This window comes from Balaenoptera physalus, assembly GCF_965194825.1.
Source record: "Balaenoptera physalus genome assembly, chromosome: 7".
In the NCBI taxonomy this organism is placed as follows: domain Eukaryota; kingdom Metazoa; phylum Chordata; class Mammalia; order Artiodactyla; family Balaenopteridae; genus Balaenoptera; species Balaenoptera physalus.
The window spans coordinates 108,421,961-108,440,052 of record NC_138886.1 but is presented as its reverse complement, the minus strand read 5'-3'; the positions used below and the strand labels follow the sequence as shown (position 1 = coordinate 108,440,052).

Here is an 18,092-nt window from a genome sequence, read left to right as displayed (position 1 = left end):
GAAATAAGTCCCGTGCTTCCTCACAGCGCATGCGTTTCTCTACCGGCTTGCGCCAGGAGGCGGGATGATGACCCTATTTTCCGAGAAACTCAGAGCGCTTGCGCCGACCCCTCCTCCCGCAGCCTTTGTGCGGAAAGGAGGATGTAGCGCTTGCGCGGCGGGTAAGTGCGTGTCGCGACCTCTCGGTAATCGTGGAGTTTGGCATAGTGTTGTAGAGAGGCAAACGATTATGCTCAGACTTGCGGTGGTTTCGGGTAGTAGGACTGGAGAGTCCCGCTAAGGGGCGCCAGAGGTACCAGGATCGCCCGCGTGGATCACCGTTTAGTGCTCCTAGACCAGGCGTTCTTACTTCGGACGTTTAATTTAAACTTCCAAGTTAGCTTCCGTTTACCGTAATATCAGCGGATAAACGAAACTGTTGGTCACTCAAGCTCTGTGACAGTGTATACGCCGAATTTCAGGGATATATAAGCTTCTACTTGCTCCCCACCTTCTGGAGTGTCCCTCTGTTTCCTTCTCAGAATCAGTATCCTATGGATCCCTTAAGATCCAGCTCAATTCTGATCGTCCTTGAGGGACTTCCCTGGCGGTCCAGTGGTTAAGACTCCGCGATTCCACTGCAGGGGGCATGGGTTCCATCCCTGGTGAGGGAACTAAGATCCCACATACCACGCGGCGCTCCCCCTCCCCCCCTCCCAATCTTCCTTGGAACCGTTTCCGACTGTCCTGATGATCTCTTTCCTGGACTGAACAATTTAGCATTTACTAGTCTGTGTCCTGATATTTAAGCAATGGCTTAAATATCTACCACGCATAGTGGTTCCGTAGAAATATTTCATAAACTGAAAGGTGAGTAACTTGAGTCTTGCCTTTCTAATATCTTAGGATCTTGTTCGAGTCTCACAAAAAAAATCTCAGCAAGAAACACGTCCAGTGTGTTAAGAATAAATTGGTTTTCTTTTTAACTGAACCATTTAAAAGGCGAAAGGAGGCCTCCGCACGCATACTGGCTCTCGGGACTGCGGGGCGGCGAGGCTGCGCGCTCTTCTCGGAGCCGCTCGCTGCAGGAGCGAGTCCGGTGCCCCAGCCCAAGCCCTCGAAGCCGCCGCCCCGCGACGACCACCGCCGCCCCTGCCCTGCCGCCGCCGCCTCGGGACCAGCTGTATGATTAGGCCACAGTCTTCAATGAGTAGACGTATTCCTCAGATCTGTGGTGTTCTTGGTCACACGTTTATGGAGTTTCTGAAGGGCAGTGGAGATTACTGCCAGGCACAGCACGACCTCTATGCAGACAAGTGAACTGTAGAAATTCATTATACTCCACAAAGATGCCCCCATAAGAGTGGTTAGAAACAGTGATTATTTAATGTCTGTCTATAAATCTCATTTTGTGCTGTTATAGAACACCTCCATTTTGAAAATCTGCCTGTACTGAAGCACATGTTTTTTAAGGTCTCCAGGCAAAAAAGCCTTATAGTTAATTTTAATGTTTGCACTTTGGGGGTAGAAATACTTTGTTATTGTAGCGAAAACAATTCTTAATCGCAAAATTTCTGAAATTCTTGTAATTTTTTTTCATACTTACCTGAAGTTGTTTACCAACTTATTTTTGTTTGAAGTGTGATTCCCAACCTCTCTTGCAAAAAAAAAAAAAAGAAGTGGGTCTCTGCTAATGAATTGAGCAGACATTTAATATTTTATACGCCTTTTGAGCTGTGTGACTTAATATTTGGATACTTGACCATTTGTTTTATTATGTAATGGATAAAATGGTGATGTGTATTAACATTAGCTCAACCATATATTTATACTGTTTGGGAACGTGGTTATAGTTCTGTGGGAGAAATAATTTGTCATTGTTCACCAGCTTGTAAAAATCCAGTGTGAGAGCTTAAACATTAAGTGATGAAATGCAAAAAAAAAAAAAAAAAAAAAAAAGTGAAAGGAGTTTCTTGTTTTATGGAACCAGGTAACAATCATCAGAGTTGAATGTAAATTTCACTTCTGCCTCTCACTGGCTGTGTGACCTTGATCAAGTACCTAAACTTTCTGAGCCTCTTCTGTAAAATAATATTTCCTAATAGGGCTGTTTGAAGGAAATGTTATGATGTATGTAAAATACCTAGCACATAATGTAGTAGGTGTTATCACTGAGTGGCAGGATATTTAGTAGTTGGGACTCAGTGTAAGGAAGAATTTTAATAAGCATTTTGAAGGAGGGGAAGGGATATGATTGGTTACATGAATGAATGTGTCCATCGATACTAATGTGTTGTGTTATAGTCTTACAAGTACTTTCACAGTCAGTATCTCATTTAATACTCGTAACAACTGACAGAAATTTTCCTCGACCCCGCTCTGGATAGGTTCCTCTGAAGCCTCTTCTTAACTATACCTGCCCACCTTGGCCCATAAAGACATGAACAAACACTAACATGGTTTCTGGCAGCTCGAGGCATATTCATTGGATGACCCTAGCCCTGCTTAACATGCCTACCTGAGAAAACTCAAGGTTGTCAAAAAATTTACTGTATGTTCCAGCCAACACCTGAAGACAGGGCTCCTGTCTCCTGGCCTCTGTGGGAGGGGAGGAGTCTTACTTTGATAAGCCCTAGTTAGCAAACCCAAATGAGTTTTACAAGGATCAACCCTCCCTTCCTGCGGTTTGTAATTTTTCACTGGCCTGACCCTACTGAGACACCCTCACCCTCTTCCCTATTCCCTCATTCTCCCTTTAAAGAGCCCAGTCACCTCTGTACAAATCAAAGTTGAGTATCACCCTGGGCTCTTTTCTCTATTGCAATAGTATATTACTGATTAAAATCTATCCTGAGCACTTTAACTGGTGTCTGGCTTTGTAAACAAAGACCAGACTTTGACACAACCCTGTGAGATGTTCTGGCACTTTTTCCATTTTTCAGAAGAGAAACTTGAACCACGACTATTTTGAGTCTGGTGGAGAACATTCCAGAAACGAAGAATAGTATGTAATGTGAGCAAATGAGTTGTACCCTGAGAACCATATTTTGACCATGCTCTCATGTCCTATTAAATGGCCGGTTGGTTTGTGTCATGAGAGAGACCAGATTGTTTTCTCCCTTAGGTCTCTGAGTCTGATAAAATAGTCCTGCTCCTAAGCGTTTTCAGGAGAGCAAAGTTGTGTACCTGTGACCACCTGTATCTCAAAGTGCCACTGGGTTCCTGACACCTCTGGGCGCAGAGTTCTCTGCTTCCACCTGTTGGAGATTGGAAGAGCTACTGGGAGTGGCGGAGAATGGAAAGAAAGCTCTGCTGATCCTGAGAGGGGCGGCTGGGTATATGGCAAGCTCTTTCACTCTGCCGGGCTTCCAACTGCTACACTCTTCCTCTGCTCTGCAGGACTGGCTCTTTTTCATCCTTAGGTCACAGCCTAAAGGTCACTTCATCAGAAAGGCCTTGTCTGAACACCCCATCTAACATAGCACCCTTGGCATTTTAGGATGGATGGGTCAGTTTGACAACACCTGCTGGTTAATCTTAACATCACAAAAGGAAAGACAACCCAACATTACTTGCCTCCCGAAGTAATGTGATGGAAAGTACACAGAACCACCTATGAAGTATTTTTGTCAAAAAATTGAACCTTAATCTGATCAAGGCATTAGATCTAAGTACTAGTTGATGGAGGTTAAAAAAAAAAAAATCAGAAGGTAGAGGAACATGTTAGTGAAAACTGAGGTTGCAATTAGCAAAATCCAGACTGGGGTATTCTACTAGATAACGACCTTGTTTCTTCAAAAAATAATGGCAACAAAGGGACGTTTAATGGGCAATGTTATTAGATCTGATTTGGGTCCAATTTACACAAACAATCATAAAAACCCATCTATGATCATTAGATACTTTCAGTATTAAACTGGGTATTTGATGATATTAGCAAATTGAGTGCAATGGTATGGTGATTATGTTTTATTAAAAGTATATCTTATAGATACATCTAAAGTATTTATGAGAGAGACTGTATGATACTTGTGGCAGGAGGTTGAGTGGAGGACAGTAGAGAAGTATCAGTGAGTATAAATTTCATATTTTGTACCCAGCACATAGCTCGACACTTGGATATTATTCAATTTAAAAAAAAATAAAGAAATCACCTAGACCTGCATTCCTGTTTCATCTCTGTAGTAAAGAGCTGCATGGCCTCAGACAAGCAGGTGTCCTCTCAGATTCCTCCTCTGTGAATTAAAGGTTTCTATGTTACGATCTTGAGTTTTTTTCTAGCGCCCACCTCCTGCTTCTAAATGTAGTACCTACTGTAGATGTGTGATTGCAGAAGTTCTTTAGTTCTGCGGAGTCTGAAGAACAAAATGCCACCTAAACATCAGCGTATCATGGCAGTGATATTTATTTACTGATGCTCCAATATGTTTTTGGCCGGACACCGAAGCAGCCTCACTTCAGCCATAAAGCACAAACTCTGCAGGTGCTACTACAGTGCCTCCGTGCTGCACGATGCTCCGTGTCATCTCATCTGCTTATTGGGGATGCTTCATCATTCTTGTAGAAATATGCATGCCCTGTTGCATTATCCAGTTATTTCTAGTTCTTATCTCTACGATTTACAGCCATTAGGACTTGGCTAAAAGAGGACTGAGAAGGAAAATACATTATTCTTAGCCTACAAGGTTTATAGGGGAAGAAGCCAGGCACCGCTGTGTTATGGGAGACTTCCCCGATCTTTCTTTCCTCTTCCCTCCTTCTTGCTCCAGGCTGGATTGGGTGTCCCTCCTTATTTTTCTATAACCTGTGTACCTCTCTATTATTTAATGTGCCACATTGTTTTCTAAGTTTCTGTTTGTGTGCCTGTCTCTCTGACTAGCTTAAGTGCCTTCCTGGTAGGGACTGTGTTCTTAATTATGTTTGTTTCTAGCACAGTGCCTGGCACATCCTAAGGACTCAGTTTGTTGAATGAATAAATGAATGAATTTAATTGATCAAACTATGAGTAAAGAAACAATTTCATCAAGGCCTATCCTTTACAGCATAAGAATATTTATCCAAATATAATGTACTAATACAGTAATTGTATCTTTTACTTATTTGAATGACTATTTGTTTCTTAGCTGTTTGGGGCTGAAATGCCTCTAAATTTAATTGCCTGCATGTTCAGACAGAGGGGTTAGAGCAATCACAGATGTGGGAAATCCCCTTTCTTCTTTCTTCAAAACTTGCAAACCACAGGAGGTTGTTGCTATCTACCCATTAACAACCATGATCTTCTAGAATGCCTCAGTGACCATTTATGAAACTGTTCAGTTTTACTCCAAAGAAATTATCCCTTTTTAATCTCACTGTCTTCTCTTCCACTCTTTCCTTCTAAATTGTTCTATATTTCCAGTCCAGAACGTAAGTAACTTGGAAGTCATCACTTTGTCCAAACAAGAAAAGAGCTGAAAAAACAATAGATTAACAACTCTTAGATCCATCAGAGAATTGAGATCAAAGGGCAAACTTCTACTACAAAAATTGGAGAGAAAGACAGGCAGATACAGAGAATCACAACTTACTAGAGCAGAAACCTACAGGCAAAATCCTCCTTGGGAACCAGTATCAAAGTAGGAAAACCAGTAGTGTATGTGTGGATAAATCTGAAAATTAAAGACACCAGGGAAGGCCAGTCTTAGAGGGAATCCCCAGACTATTGTGTTTTACTTCCAGGAGCTCTACCAGGTTCTCACAGTGAAGATTAAAACAAAAACAAAAACAAAAACAAAAACCTCTTGCTTTCTGCAGGGAAAGGGGGAAAGTATCATTTTGAAGTAGTGTTAGATTTTTCTAAAGGCCTGCCTTCAAGAGAAACTTTTTCTTTTCACCAGCACTACGCAGTTTTATTAACCATTCAAGTACAATAGCATCTGGTAAGATCTGGACAAAATTGGGATTTAAAAGTTTCGGCATCTAACAGTTTGAAAGAAGTCACTACTTACTCTTCTCACAAATGTGTTTTCACAGAGCCAAAACAGTACTAGCCATTTAACCCAGTGCACCAAGTGTACGGAAGTAGAAAAGATGCAACAAGAAAAATAGATACATTAGAAAGACGTCAACACTGTAGAAAAAAGAGTAGAACACTTTTAGTTTCTCCCCTTTAGCCCCTAAAACAATATCATCCAGTATGGATCTACCTATACAGTCCTACCTCAGCCTCTAGAATATTTGTCAAGAGGGCAAAAATAAAATGACACTGGCCGGTACAGTCTTTGGATATGTGAGAACTGGAGGGGGAGGGAGAGTCTCATCAGCAGGGTCTTTTCATGTCTTGACAGCTCATTTCTTCATATTGCTGAATAACATTCTCTTATCTGAATGTACCACGGTCTATTTACCCATTCACCTACTGAAGGACATCTTGGTTGCTTCCAGGTTTTGGCAATTATGAATAAAGCTTCTGTAAACATCCATGTGCATGTTTTTGTGTGGACATACATTTTTAACTCATTTGGGGTAAATACCAAGATATAAACCTTAGAATCAGTTAATTGATATCCACAAAATAAGATTTTGACTGGGATTATGTTGAATCTGTAGATCAACTTGGGAAGAATTGACATCTTGACAATATTGAGTCTTCCTATCCATGAAAATAGAACATCTCTCCATTTATTTAGCTCTTCTTTCATCAGTGCTTTGTAGTCTTCCTCATGCAGATTTGAATATCTTTTGTTAGATTTATGCCTAAGAATTTCAATTTTGGGGGTGCTAATGTAAATTGTATTGTGGTTTCCATTTCAAAATCCACTTGTTCATTACTGGTATGTAAGAAGGCAATTAACTTTTATATATTAACGTTGTATCCTGCAACCTTGCTACAAATGCTCATTAGTTCCATTGAGGGTTTTTTGGGGTTTTTTTTTTGAGTCTTCTGGATTTCCTATGTAAACAATCATGTCATCTGCAAACAAAGACAGTTTTATTTCATCCATCCCAATCTGTATACCTTTTATTTCTTAATGCATTAGCTATGACTTCCAGCATGGTGTTGAAAAAGAGTGGTGAGAGGGGACATGCTTGTTTTGTTCCTGATCTTAGGGGGAAAGCTCCTAGTTTCTCACCATTTAGTATGATGTTAGCTGTATGTTTTTTGGTTGATGTTCTTTATCAAGTTGATGAACTTCCCCGCTATTCCTAGTTTGCTGAGAGTTTTTATCATGAATGGGTGCTGGATCTTATCAAATGCTTTTCTGCATCTTTTGATATAAACATACAGTTTTTCTCTTTAGCTTGTTGATGTGGTGGATTACATTGAATGATTTTCAAATACTGAACCAGCCTTGCATACCTGGGATAAATCCCACTTGGTCATGGTGTATAATTCTTCTTATGCTTGGCTAGATTTGCTAATATTTTGTTGGGGATTTTTGCATCTATATTTGAGAGATATTGGTCTGTAGTTGTCTTTTCTTGTAATGTCTTTGTCTGGTTTTGATATTAGGGTAATGCTGGCCTCATAGAATGAGTTAAGAAGTATTCCCTCTGCTTCTATCTTCTGGAAGAGATTATGGAGAATTGGAATAATTTCTTCTTTAAATGGTTGGTAGAACTCACCTGTGAACCCATCTGGGCTTGGTGCTTCCTGTTTGGGTAGTTTATTAATTACTGATTTGATTTCTTTAATAGATATAGGCCAATTTAGATTGTCTATTTCTTCTTGTGTAAGTTTTTGTAGATTGTTTCTTTCAAGGAATTTGTCCATTTTATCTGGGTTATCAAATTTATAGGCATAGACTTGTTCATAATATTCCTTTATTATTCTGTCAGCATCCCTGGGATCAATAGTTATGGTCTCTGTTTCTCTCTCTTCCCCCCCACCCCGTCCCCTCAACCTCACGAGAGATTTCTCAATTTTACTGATCTTTTCAAAGAGACAGCTTGGTCTGGTTGATATTCTTTACTCATTTCCTGTTTTCAGTTGTATTGATTTTTGCTCTAATTTTTATTTGTTCTTTTCTTCCTCTTACTTTGAATTTAACTTGCTCTTTTTTTTTCTAGTTTTCTAAGTTGGAATCTTAGATTATTGATTTTAGATCTTCCTTCTTTTCTGATATGTGCATTCATTGCTATAAATTTCCTTCCATGCACTGCTTGTGCTGCAGCCCACAAAGTTTAATAAATTTTATTTTTATTTCCATTTAGTTCAAAATATTTAATTTCTCTCAATCCTTTTTCATTCGACCATGTGTGGTTTAGCAATTATTGTTTAATTTCCAAGTATCTGGGGATTTTCTAGATGTTTCTGTTATAGATTTCTATAGTTTTATTCCATTGTGATTTGAGAGCAGACATTGTAGGATTTTTATTCCTTAAAACTTGCTAAGGGGTGTTTTATGGCCCAGAATGTGATCTGTCTTGGTGAATGTTCCATGTCAGCTTGATAAGAATGTGTATTCTGCTACTGTTGGATAAAGTAGACTATAGATGTCAATTAGATGCAGTTGATTAATGGTGTTGTTGAGCTCAGCTAGGTCCTTACTGATTCTCTGCCTGATGGATCTGTCCGTTACTGATGGAGGCTGCTGAAGTCTTCAGCTTTAATAGTAGATTCATTTATTTCTCCTTGCATGTCTGTCAATTTTTGCCTCACGTATATTTTGACACTCTGTTGTTAGGTGCATTCACATTAAGGATTGCTAAGTTTTCTTGGAGAATTGACCTTTTTTTTTTCATTGCATGTTGCCCCTCTTTATCCCTGATGATTTTCCTTCCTCTGAAGTCTGCTTTGTCTGAAAGTAATATAGGCATTCCACCGTTCTAGTTTTAGTGTTAGTATATTTTTCTCTACAGCTTTACTTTTTGTCTATCTGTGTCTACATCGCTTTTTTTCTTTTCTTTTTTTGCAGACATCATACAGTTGAGTGTTGTTTGTTTTTATCCACTATGTCAGTCTCTGTCTTTTAGTTGGGGTATTTAGGCCACTGATGTTTTTAATTATTATTTATATAGTTGAATTATACATCTATGATATTTGTTACTATTCTCTATTGCCTTGTTCTTTGTTTCTTGTATTGACTTCCACTTTTTCTGGCTTCTATGGGTTTAATTGAACATTTTATATGATTTCATTTTTAACCTCTGTTAGCATATAAGTTTTACTTCTTTTTTTTTTTTTTTAATTTTCTGAGTAGTTGTCCTTTGGTTTACAATATGCACTTAAAACTAATCCAGCTGGACTTCCCTGGTGGCACAGTGGTTAATAATCCACCTGCCAATGCTTGGGACACGGGTTCAAACCCTGGTCCTGGAAGATCCCACATGCCGCGGAGCAACTAAGCCCGTGCACCACAACTACTGAGCCTGTGCTGTAAAGCCCGCGAGCCACAACTACTGAGCCTGAGTGCTACAACTACTGAAGCCCATGGGCCTAGAACCCATGCTCTGCAACAAGAGAAGCCACCGCAATGAGAAGCCTGCGCACCACAACGAAGAGTAGCCCCCGCTCGCCACAACCAGAGAAAGCCCGAGCGCAGCAACGAAGACCCAATGCAGCCAAAAATAAAAAAAAAAACCTAATCCAAGTCCTTTTCCTAATAACACTATATCACTTCACAGGTAGTGCAAGTACACTATAGCAGTGTCATCCCAATTCCTTCCTCCCATCCCTTATAACACTGCTTTCATTCATTTCACTTATCAAGAAGTTATAATCACTAGATACATTTTTGCTAGAATTATTTTGAACAAACTGTTATCTGTTAGATCAAATAAGAATAAGTAACCTTAGAATATAGTTTGTCTCTAATCTGAATGAGACAGTTAAATTTTATAGCAATATAACTAAAAAACAGTTGTGGGCTTCCCTGGTGGTGCAGTGGTTGAGAGTCTGCCTGCCAATGCAGGGGACACGGGTTCGAGCCCTGGTCTGGGAAGATCCCACATGCCGCGGAGCGACTAGGCCCATGAGCCACAATTGCTGAGCCTGCACGTCTGGAGCCTGTGCTCCGCAGCAAGAGAGGCCGTGATAGTGAAAGGCCCGCACACCGCGATGAAGAGTGGCCCCCGCTTGCCACAACTAGAGAGAGCCCTTGCACAGAAACGAAGACCCAACACAGCCAAAAATAAATAAATAAATAAATAAAATTTTAAAAAAAGCAAAACAGTTGTCACTGCAGAATCAGAAAGTGTATTATAATTATATTTTCTAGTGGATAAGCTGCATGATGACAGTCTTTTGTTGTTGTTGTTTGCCCTGGGTGTCCAGAGTCTAAATAGTTACTGGTCCGTAGTCAGTGTTCAATAAAGAACAGTTGAATGTAAAACTTTCTTTCAAAAAAAAATAAGAAGTAGGGACTTCCCTGGTGGCACAGTGGTTAAGAACCTGTGCTCCCAGTGGCGGGGTCCTGGGTTTGATCCCTGGTCAGGGAACTAGATCCCACATGCATGCCACAACTAAGAGTTCACATGCCACAACTAAGGAGCCCGTGAGCTGCAACTAAGACCTGGAGCAACCAAATAAATAAATAAACATTAAAACAATAACAAAGATCTAAATAAATTGAAAGGTATTTATACAAAAAAGAAGTAAAAGAAAAGATTTTAATTTGCCTTGTTTTATTCCCTCTCTAAAGCTCTTCCTTTATGCAAATCTGAGTTTCTGACCTATATCATTTTTCTTCTTTCTGAAAAAAAAACTTTTTTAAAACATATATTGCAAGGCAGGTCTACTAGCAACAAGTTTCCTCAATTTTTTTTTGTCTGAGAAAGTTGTTATTTCTCTTTTACTTTTGAAGGATAATTTTGCTCGATACAGAAATCTAGGTTGGTGGGGTTTTTTTCCTTTCACACTTTAAATATTTTACCCCACTTCCTTCTTGCTTTCATGGTTACTGAAGAAAAGCTCAATATAATTCTTATTCTTCCTCCTCTATAGGTAAGGCACTTTTTCCCTCAGGCCTCTTTTAAGGTTTTCTATTTTTCTTTGGCATTCTGCAGCTTGAGTATGATATGCCTATGTATAGAATTTTCGGGGTATTTATCCTGCTCAGTGTTCTGCTACTTTGGTGTCTGTCATTAATTTTGGGAAATTTGAAGTCATTATTTCTTCAAATATTTCTTCTTTTCCTTTTCCTTTTCTTTTCCTTCCGGTATTCCCCTTATGTATATGTTACTCCTTTTTTAAATTGTCCCACTATTCTTGAATATTCTGTTCTGCCCTTTTCATTCTTTTTTTTCCTCTTTGCACTTTGGTTTTCTAACTTTCTGTTGACATTGATTCAAGCTCACTGATTCTTTCCTTGGTCATGCCCAGTCTATTCATGAGCACATGGAAAGCATTCTTCATTTCTGTTACAGTGGGGTTTTTTGTTTGTTTCTAGCATTGCTTTTTAATTTTTTCTTGAAGTTTCCATCTCCTTGCTTACATTTCCTATCTGTTCTTGCATGTTGTCCACTTTTCTATTAGAATAATTAGTATATTATTCATAGTTGTTTTAAATTCCTGGTGTGATAATTCCAACATCTCCACAATATCCGTGTCTCATTCTGGTGCTGGCTCTATCTCTTAAAACTCTATGGGGGTTTTTTTTTTGTTTTTTTTTTCTTTTAGTATGCCATGTAATTTTTTGTTGAAAGCTGGGCATGATGTACCTGTTAAAAGAACTGAGCTAAGTAGGCCTTTAGTGTGAGGTTGTATTTTTGTCTGGCTAGGAGTTAGAATGTGTTTACTATTTGCCATAGCTGTTGGTGTCAGAGGCTAAAATTTCGTCTGTTGTGCTTGTTTATCTATTCTCTGTCATCTTTGGGTTTCCCTTAAGCCTTCCTTGTAAATAAGGTGTGATACCTTCTCTATTCATTTTTCTTCCTTTCTCTTCTCCTCCTCTACCTTCTTTCTCCTGATTATCCCAAGGTTTTTTCTCTCCAAAGTGAAAATACAAGTCCTTGGTGATGGGAACATTTTTAATATGCCCTGTCAATACCACACTTTATTACAATTGTTTTACTGTCTCCTTACTAAATTGCAAGTCTCTTGGAGGAGGTGCTGCATACTTTAATCTTTGTATGCATTATGTCTGGTACATAATCAATGCTCAATAAATAGTTATAAAATTAAGTATTCAGGGGCTAAAAAACATTTTCACATTGTCTGCTACTGATACTTCCCATTACATATCTCTTTCTTCCAGGTAAAATTTATTTGGTTCTTAACTCTAATTCATAATAGAGTCTCTTTTAGGGAGCTTTAAAATATATGTTTGGTTTATAGAAAATATTATTAAAATGAATGGAATATAGTATATCTCAGCATAGAAGTGATAACTATAAAACAAGAACCAAAAGGAAATTTTAGAACTGAAAATTCCATTATCTGAAATAAATTCACTTGAATGATATTAACAGAGTTTGAACACTGCAGAAGAAAGAATGAGTGAACTTGAAGAGAGATTTGATAGAAACCATTCAATCTGAAGAGCAGAGGTTAAAAAAAATTTGAAAGGAAACAAGGAACAGAGTCTTGGTGACCTTTGGGACAATACCATGGAATATATTTGGAATTGGAGACTGAAAAGAAATGGCTGAACAAATGAGAAAAAAAATGGCTGTAATTTTCTCAAGTGTAGTGCAAAACACCAAGTTACAAATTCAAAAAGCGCAGAAAATGCCAAAGAAAGATAAATATAAAGAAGACACCAGCTGGGTACAGCATAGTCAGTGGCTTTGTGCATGAAAAAAAATTTTTTTTGCATTTGTAAGACCCCTGAATGACAACTGACTTAAACAGTGGAGCTCAGAATCTTTGAAGCAGTGAAAGGAACCTGCTGAGTCATGATTCATTTATATCCAGTGAAAATATTTTTTAAAAACAAGGGCAAAATGAAGAAATTGTGACAGATTCTATATTCCAAATAAGGCTACAACGATAAATGTAAGTAGAATAAACATTCCAGTTATAAGGCTGAGATTCTCCAACTGGAAAAAAAGCCAGCTGAAATTATAAGCTGTCTAAAGCATATGGACTTTATTTTTTTAAACAAATATACATACATATTCCTTTTTTACATTCTATTCCATTATAGGTTATTACAAGACATTGAGTATAGTTCCCTGTGCTGTACATTAGGTCCTTGTTAGTTATCTACTTTATATATAGTAGTGTGTATATTTCAATCCCAAATTCCTGATTCCAGATAGAATGAAAGTAAAAGATGGGAAAAGACATACAATGCAACCAGTAAGTATAAGAAAGCCGGTGTGCCTCTCATTATTTCAAATCAAGTAGATTCAATATTAGGCATATTAGCAAAGATAAAGAGGGATACATAATGATAAAAGAGTCAGTTCATCAGAATGACATAATGCTCAAAAATATGTGTATACCTAATAACAGAGCTTTAAAGACTTGAAGCAGAAATGGACATAATTAGTGGGAGAAATAGACAAATCTACAGTCATAGAAATTTTTAACACCCTTTGCTCAACAACTCATAGAACAACTAGTGAGAAAAAAAAATCGGTAAAGTCATAGAAGTTCTGAAAAATTCCTCAACTACTTTGACCTAATTAACATTTATAGAGCACTGTACCCAACAACTGTAGAATACTCATTCCTTTTGAATGCACATGGTATATTCACTAAGGTAGATCATATTCTGGGCCATAAAACAAGTTTCAATAAATTTAAAAGGTTTGAAATTGTACCAGAGTATGTTTTCTGGTTGCAAAGGAATTGAATTAGAAACCAAAAACAGCAAGATATTTTTTTAAAAACTTCCATATCTGGAATTTAAAGAGCATACTTCTAGATAATCCATGAATCAAAGGAGAAACTACACATTAATTAGAAAATATTTCAAGCTGAATGATAATGATACTGCAACATCAAAATTTATGGGAAGCAGCTAGAGCAAGGGTTAGATAGTGTAAATGTTTATATTTGTAAATAAAAGAAGGTTAAAATCAGTGATCTCATTTGCTATTTGAGAAGATAGAAAAGGTCAAAATAAACCCAAAATAAGGAGAAGAAAGGTAAAAACAAAGAGAAGAAATCTATGAAATAGAAACAGAAAATGAACCTGAAAAAGAAAGAAAATTAATGTAGATCACATAGTTATTTGAAAAGATTAATAACATTTATAAATCCCTAGCAAAATTCATCAAGAAAAAGAGAGAAAACTCAAATTACCAAAGTCAGAATAAAAGGCTATCACTATGATCATTAAGGATAATAAGAGGATAGTGTGAACAACTTTATGCCAGTATATTTGACAGCTTAGATAAAAGAGACAAATTCCTTGAAAAACGTCACTTGCCAAAACAAATACATGAACAAATAGAAAATCTGAATAGCACCATATCTATTAAAAGATTTGAATTTATTATCAAAAACCACACACACATGGGCTTCCCTGGTGGCGCAGTTGAGAATCTGCCTGCCAATGCAGGGGACACGGGTTCGAGCCCTGTTCTGGGAAGATCCCACATGCCGCGGAGCAACTAAGCCCGTGAGCCACAATTACTGAGCCTGCGCGTCTGGAGCCTGTGCTCCACAACAAGAGAGGCCACGATAGTGAGAGGCCCGCGCACCGCGATGAAGAGTGGCCCCCACTTGCCCGAACAAGAGAAAGCCCTCGAACAGAAACGAAGACCCAATGCAGCCATAAATAAAATAAATAAATAAAAATTAAAAAAAAAAAAAACGAAAAATATCCCCCAGGAATCTGAAAACAAAGACTAGATTCCAAAATAATTACTGTGAATGTACAGGGAGCATATCTCTAAAGAAAAAAAAAAGACCCACACACTCAAACAAAACAACAAGAAATAGCCTTCGGGTCCAGGTGGTGTTATTGGTGAATGCTATCAAACCTTTACAGAAGAAATAATACCAATCTTATAAAAGTCTCAAGAAAATTGAGCTTATTTTATAAGGCCAGCTTAATGCTGATACCAAAACCTTACAAAGACATCATAGAAGGAGAAAATTATAGACTAATATCTCTCATGAATACAGACACAAAAAATCCTTAAGAAAAGTGTTAGCAAATCAAATCTAGCAAATATGTGAAAAGGACAATACATCATGACAAGTGAAATTTAGCCCAGAAATTCAAGGTAGGTTTAACATATTAAAGTCCATCAATTTGATTCATCATTTTAATAAAGGAGAAACGCCATATGATCATCTCAATAGATGTAGAAAAATATCATTTGACAAAATTCAAAACTCATTCATGATAAAAACTTATACCAAACTTGGAACTGAAGTTAAGTAATCTGATAAATGGTATCTATGAAAACGCTACAACTAACCTCATATGTAACAGTGACATATTGGATGCTTTCCCTCTAAGATTAAGAATAAAACAAGCAATTCTGTTTTCACCATTTCTGTTTAACATTGTACTGGAAGTCCTAGCCAGGGCAATTAAGCAAGAAAGACATAAGGAATAAAGACTGGAAAAGGAGAAGTAAGACTGCGTTTAGTTGCAGACAATATGATTGCTTATGTAGAAAATTCTAAACAATCTACAAAACAACTGAAATACATAAATTTAGCAATATCATAGGATACACGATCAATGCAGAAAAATCAGTTGTGTTTCTAAACAGCAGCACAAAAACAACTTGAAAATAAAATAATCTAAACCAATTCCACTGAAAATAGCATCAAAAACATTTGGGAATACATTTACAAAAGATGTGCACAATTTGTACACAGGAAGCTTACAAAATATTGTCAAGATAAAGTAAGAAAGATCTAAAACAAAACCATCTCATTGATTGGAAAACAATATTGTTAAAATGTCAATTCTCATCAATCACCACATTCAATGCAATGCCACTTAAAATCATAGCAGGATTTTATTTTTTTTAACATCTTTATTGGAGTATAATTGCTTTACAATGGTGTGTTCGTTTCTGCTTTATAACAAAGTGAATCAGCTATACAAATACATGTATCCCCATATCTCTTCACTCTTGCATCTCCCTCCCTCCCACCCTCCCTATCCCACCCCTCTAGGTGGTCACAAAGCACCGAGCTGATCTCCCTGTGCTATGTGGCCGCTTCCCACTAGCTAACTATTTTACATTTGGTAGTATATGTAAGTCCACGCCACTCTCTCACTTCATCCCAGCTTACCCTTCCCCCTCCCTGTGTCCTCAAGTCCATTCTCTAGTAGGTCTCACAACAGTATTTTTTAATTGAATATTTTAATTTATATAAAAATTATATGGAAATGCAAACAATTCCAGGAAAAAAAAAGTTGGAGGACTTAAACTACCTGATTTCAACACTGTAGAAAGCTACAGTAATCAAGACAACATGGTATTGGCAAAAGGATAGAAAATTAATAGATCCATGGAACAGAATATAGAGTCCAGAAATGGAACATATATATAATCAATTGAATTTCAACAAAGGCAGTAATATTATTCAATGGGAAAAGAAAGTCTTTTCAATAAATGATGTTGCAACAACTGGATAAACATATGGAGAAAAATGAATTTTAATCCCTACAACCCTGGCCTCACAAAACTGATCCAAGGGGTGGAGCTGGAGGCTCCCAGGTTCCCTTCTCTCCTACTCAGTCCCCAGCCCTTCAGTCACCCTGTGAGCAGGACCTAGCCTTGTGCCGCTTTCTGAATACTGGACTCCACATAACTTGGGCCCAGCAGAGTGCCCAGTGTGTAGGGACAGCTGGAAGGACCTGACCCACGTAGGGACCCCCCCTCTTGGCCCATTTGGTTTCACGTGCCAATTAGTCTCCAGCAGTTTTGTTTCCCAAGGGCTTTAAAGAATCTACAGGGGAGGAAAACCCCGAAGAAAGGCTTAATAAAGTGGATTCCTCCAGCTCGCCTGACTGCAGGAGCAGCAGGGTTAAGAAGAGATGGCATGACGTCCTGAGTGCGAAAGTCAGATGACAGACCTGGAATTACGGGAACATGCAAGGTGGTGATGGGGGAGGTCGGGAGCCTAGTGGTGACCTGAATTCAGATCCACCGATTGCTGCCTCTGCGACCTTCATTCTGTTCACCCACGTGTTCATTGAGTGTCTGCTCCAGCCAAGCACCTGGTTACTGAGATGCTAAGATGAAGCCTCTGGCTCAGAAGCTTGGCACTGGGACAGAGCTGCAAAGTGACTCTGAAGCCAGTGATATCCATGCACCCACCCTGCCAACGAGGGTGGGAGGAGCAGAAGCTGAGAGTGGGCAGAAGGCTGTAGTCAGAAGCCCAGAGCGGTAGCTCGGGAGCGTCGTTGACCCTGGTAAGGGACCCGATTCAGGAAGGGTTTTTAACGCCAACTCTTGTCTTTTTTCCAGTTCGGAGGAAGACGGAGCTTCTTATTCGCCCGGCACTGATTACGCAATATTAGCGTAAGACTAGGCGGGGCCACCCGCTCCTCGCATTCACCCCAAACCCGCGAGAGCGGTGCGCCGGGACTGAGGCATCCCGCAGACCTCCAGCAACTAGCAATCAGAAGCGGACTTTCCCGTGTTCCGCAAAAGACACTCTCGATCCCTGATGGCTCTGCCGGCTGTCACCTCGCGGCGACCTGAACAGCGAGCGCTCCCCGACCGCACAAGGCAGCGGGGACATAGCGCGCCGGCCGCCTCGGGCTCCCGGGCCTCGGTTCCTAGTCCCAGGCCTCCGTTCCGGGGCCCCAGGGCTCTCATCTTCGTCCTTTTGGGTGTCCTGCTGTCGGTGAGTCCCTATCGCGGGTCCTGGCTCCGGAAGGCGCGCTTGGCGGCCGGGAAAGGGGCGGGGGGCGGGGCGTGGGGGACACGGTGGGGTGCCTGCCCGAGTCACCTGCGGCCCGGGTTGTCTGAGCGGGACCAGCAGTGGGCAGAGTCGGGAGAAGGAGCAGAGTCATGACCCGGCAGGACCGACCGGGGCCCAGAGGGAGAAAAGCCCGCGTTCCTAGGCTTGTCTGGCTGCCCCGGAGGTAAATTCCAGAGAGAAGAGTTGAAAACTCCTTAGCAAGCCTTGATGTGGCCCGACCCTTCCCTCTCATTACCATACTCCGCTTCGCGCCCCCTCTCTCCTCCCTCTCCCTTCCTTTCCTTCCCAGCTTCCTCCCTCCCCTCTCCCTTCTCACCTTCCCTCCCCTCCCCTCCCCTCC

General features: G+C 39.6%; 2 protein-coding genes across 2 annotated transcripts in view; both read left to right on the top strand.

Annotated features, from left to right (window-relative positions):
* The first annotated feature begins 38 nt into the window (after positions 1-38).
* Positions 39-5,062, top strand: LOC309664853 (uncharacterized protein). The gene is made up of 2 exons (XM_082470760.1): positions 39-161; positions 982-5,062. The coding sequence occupies exon 2, from the start codon at positions 1,165-1,167 to the stop codon at positions 1,297-1,299; it is 135 nt and encodes a 44-aa protein (XP_082326886.1). The 5' UTR covers positions 39-161; positions 982-1,164; the 3' UTR covers positions 1,300-5,062.
* Positions 5,063-17,333: 12,271 nt separating this feature from the next.
* Positions 17,334-18,092, top strand: part of TNFRSF10A (TNF receptor superfamily member 10a) — a 41,130-nt gene continuing 40,371 nt past the window's right edge. Inside the window, exon 1 of the mRNA XM_082470715.1 lies at positions 17,334-17,674. Coding sequence (XP_082326841.1) covers positions 17,495-17,674 — 180 coding nt within the window. The 5' untranslated portion in view covers positions 17,334-17,494. The remainder of the gene's footprint in view (positions 17,675-18,092) is intronic.

Coding starts and splice junctions, on each gene's coding strand:
- LOC309664853 (XM_082470760.1), top strand. CDS start 1,165: ATGATTAGGCCACAGTCTTCAATGAGTAGACGTATTCCTCAGATCTGT.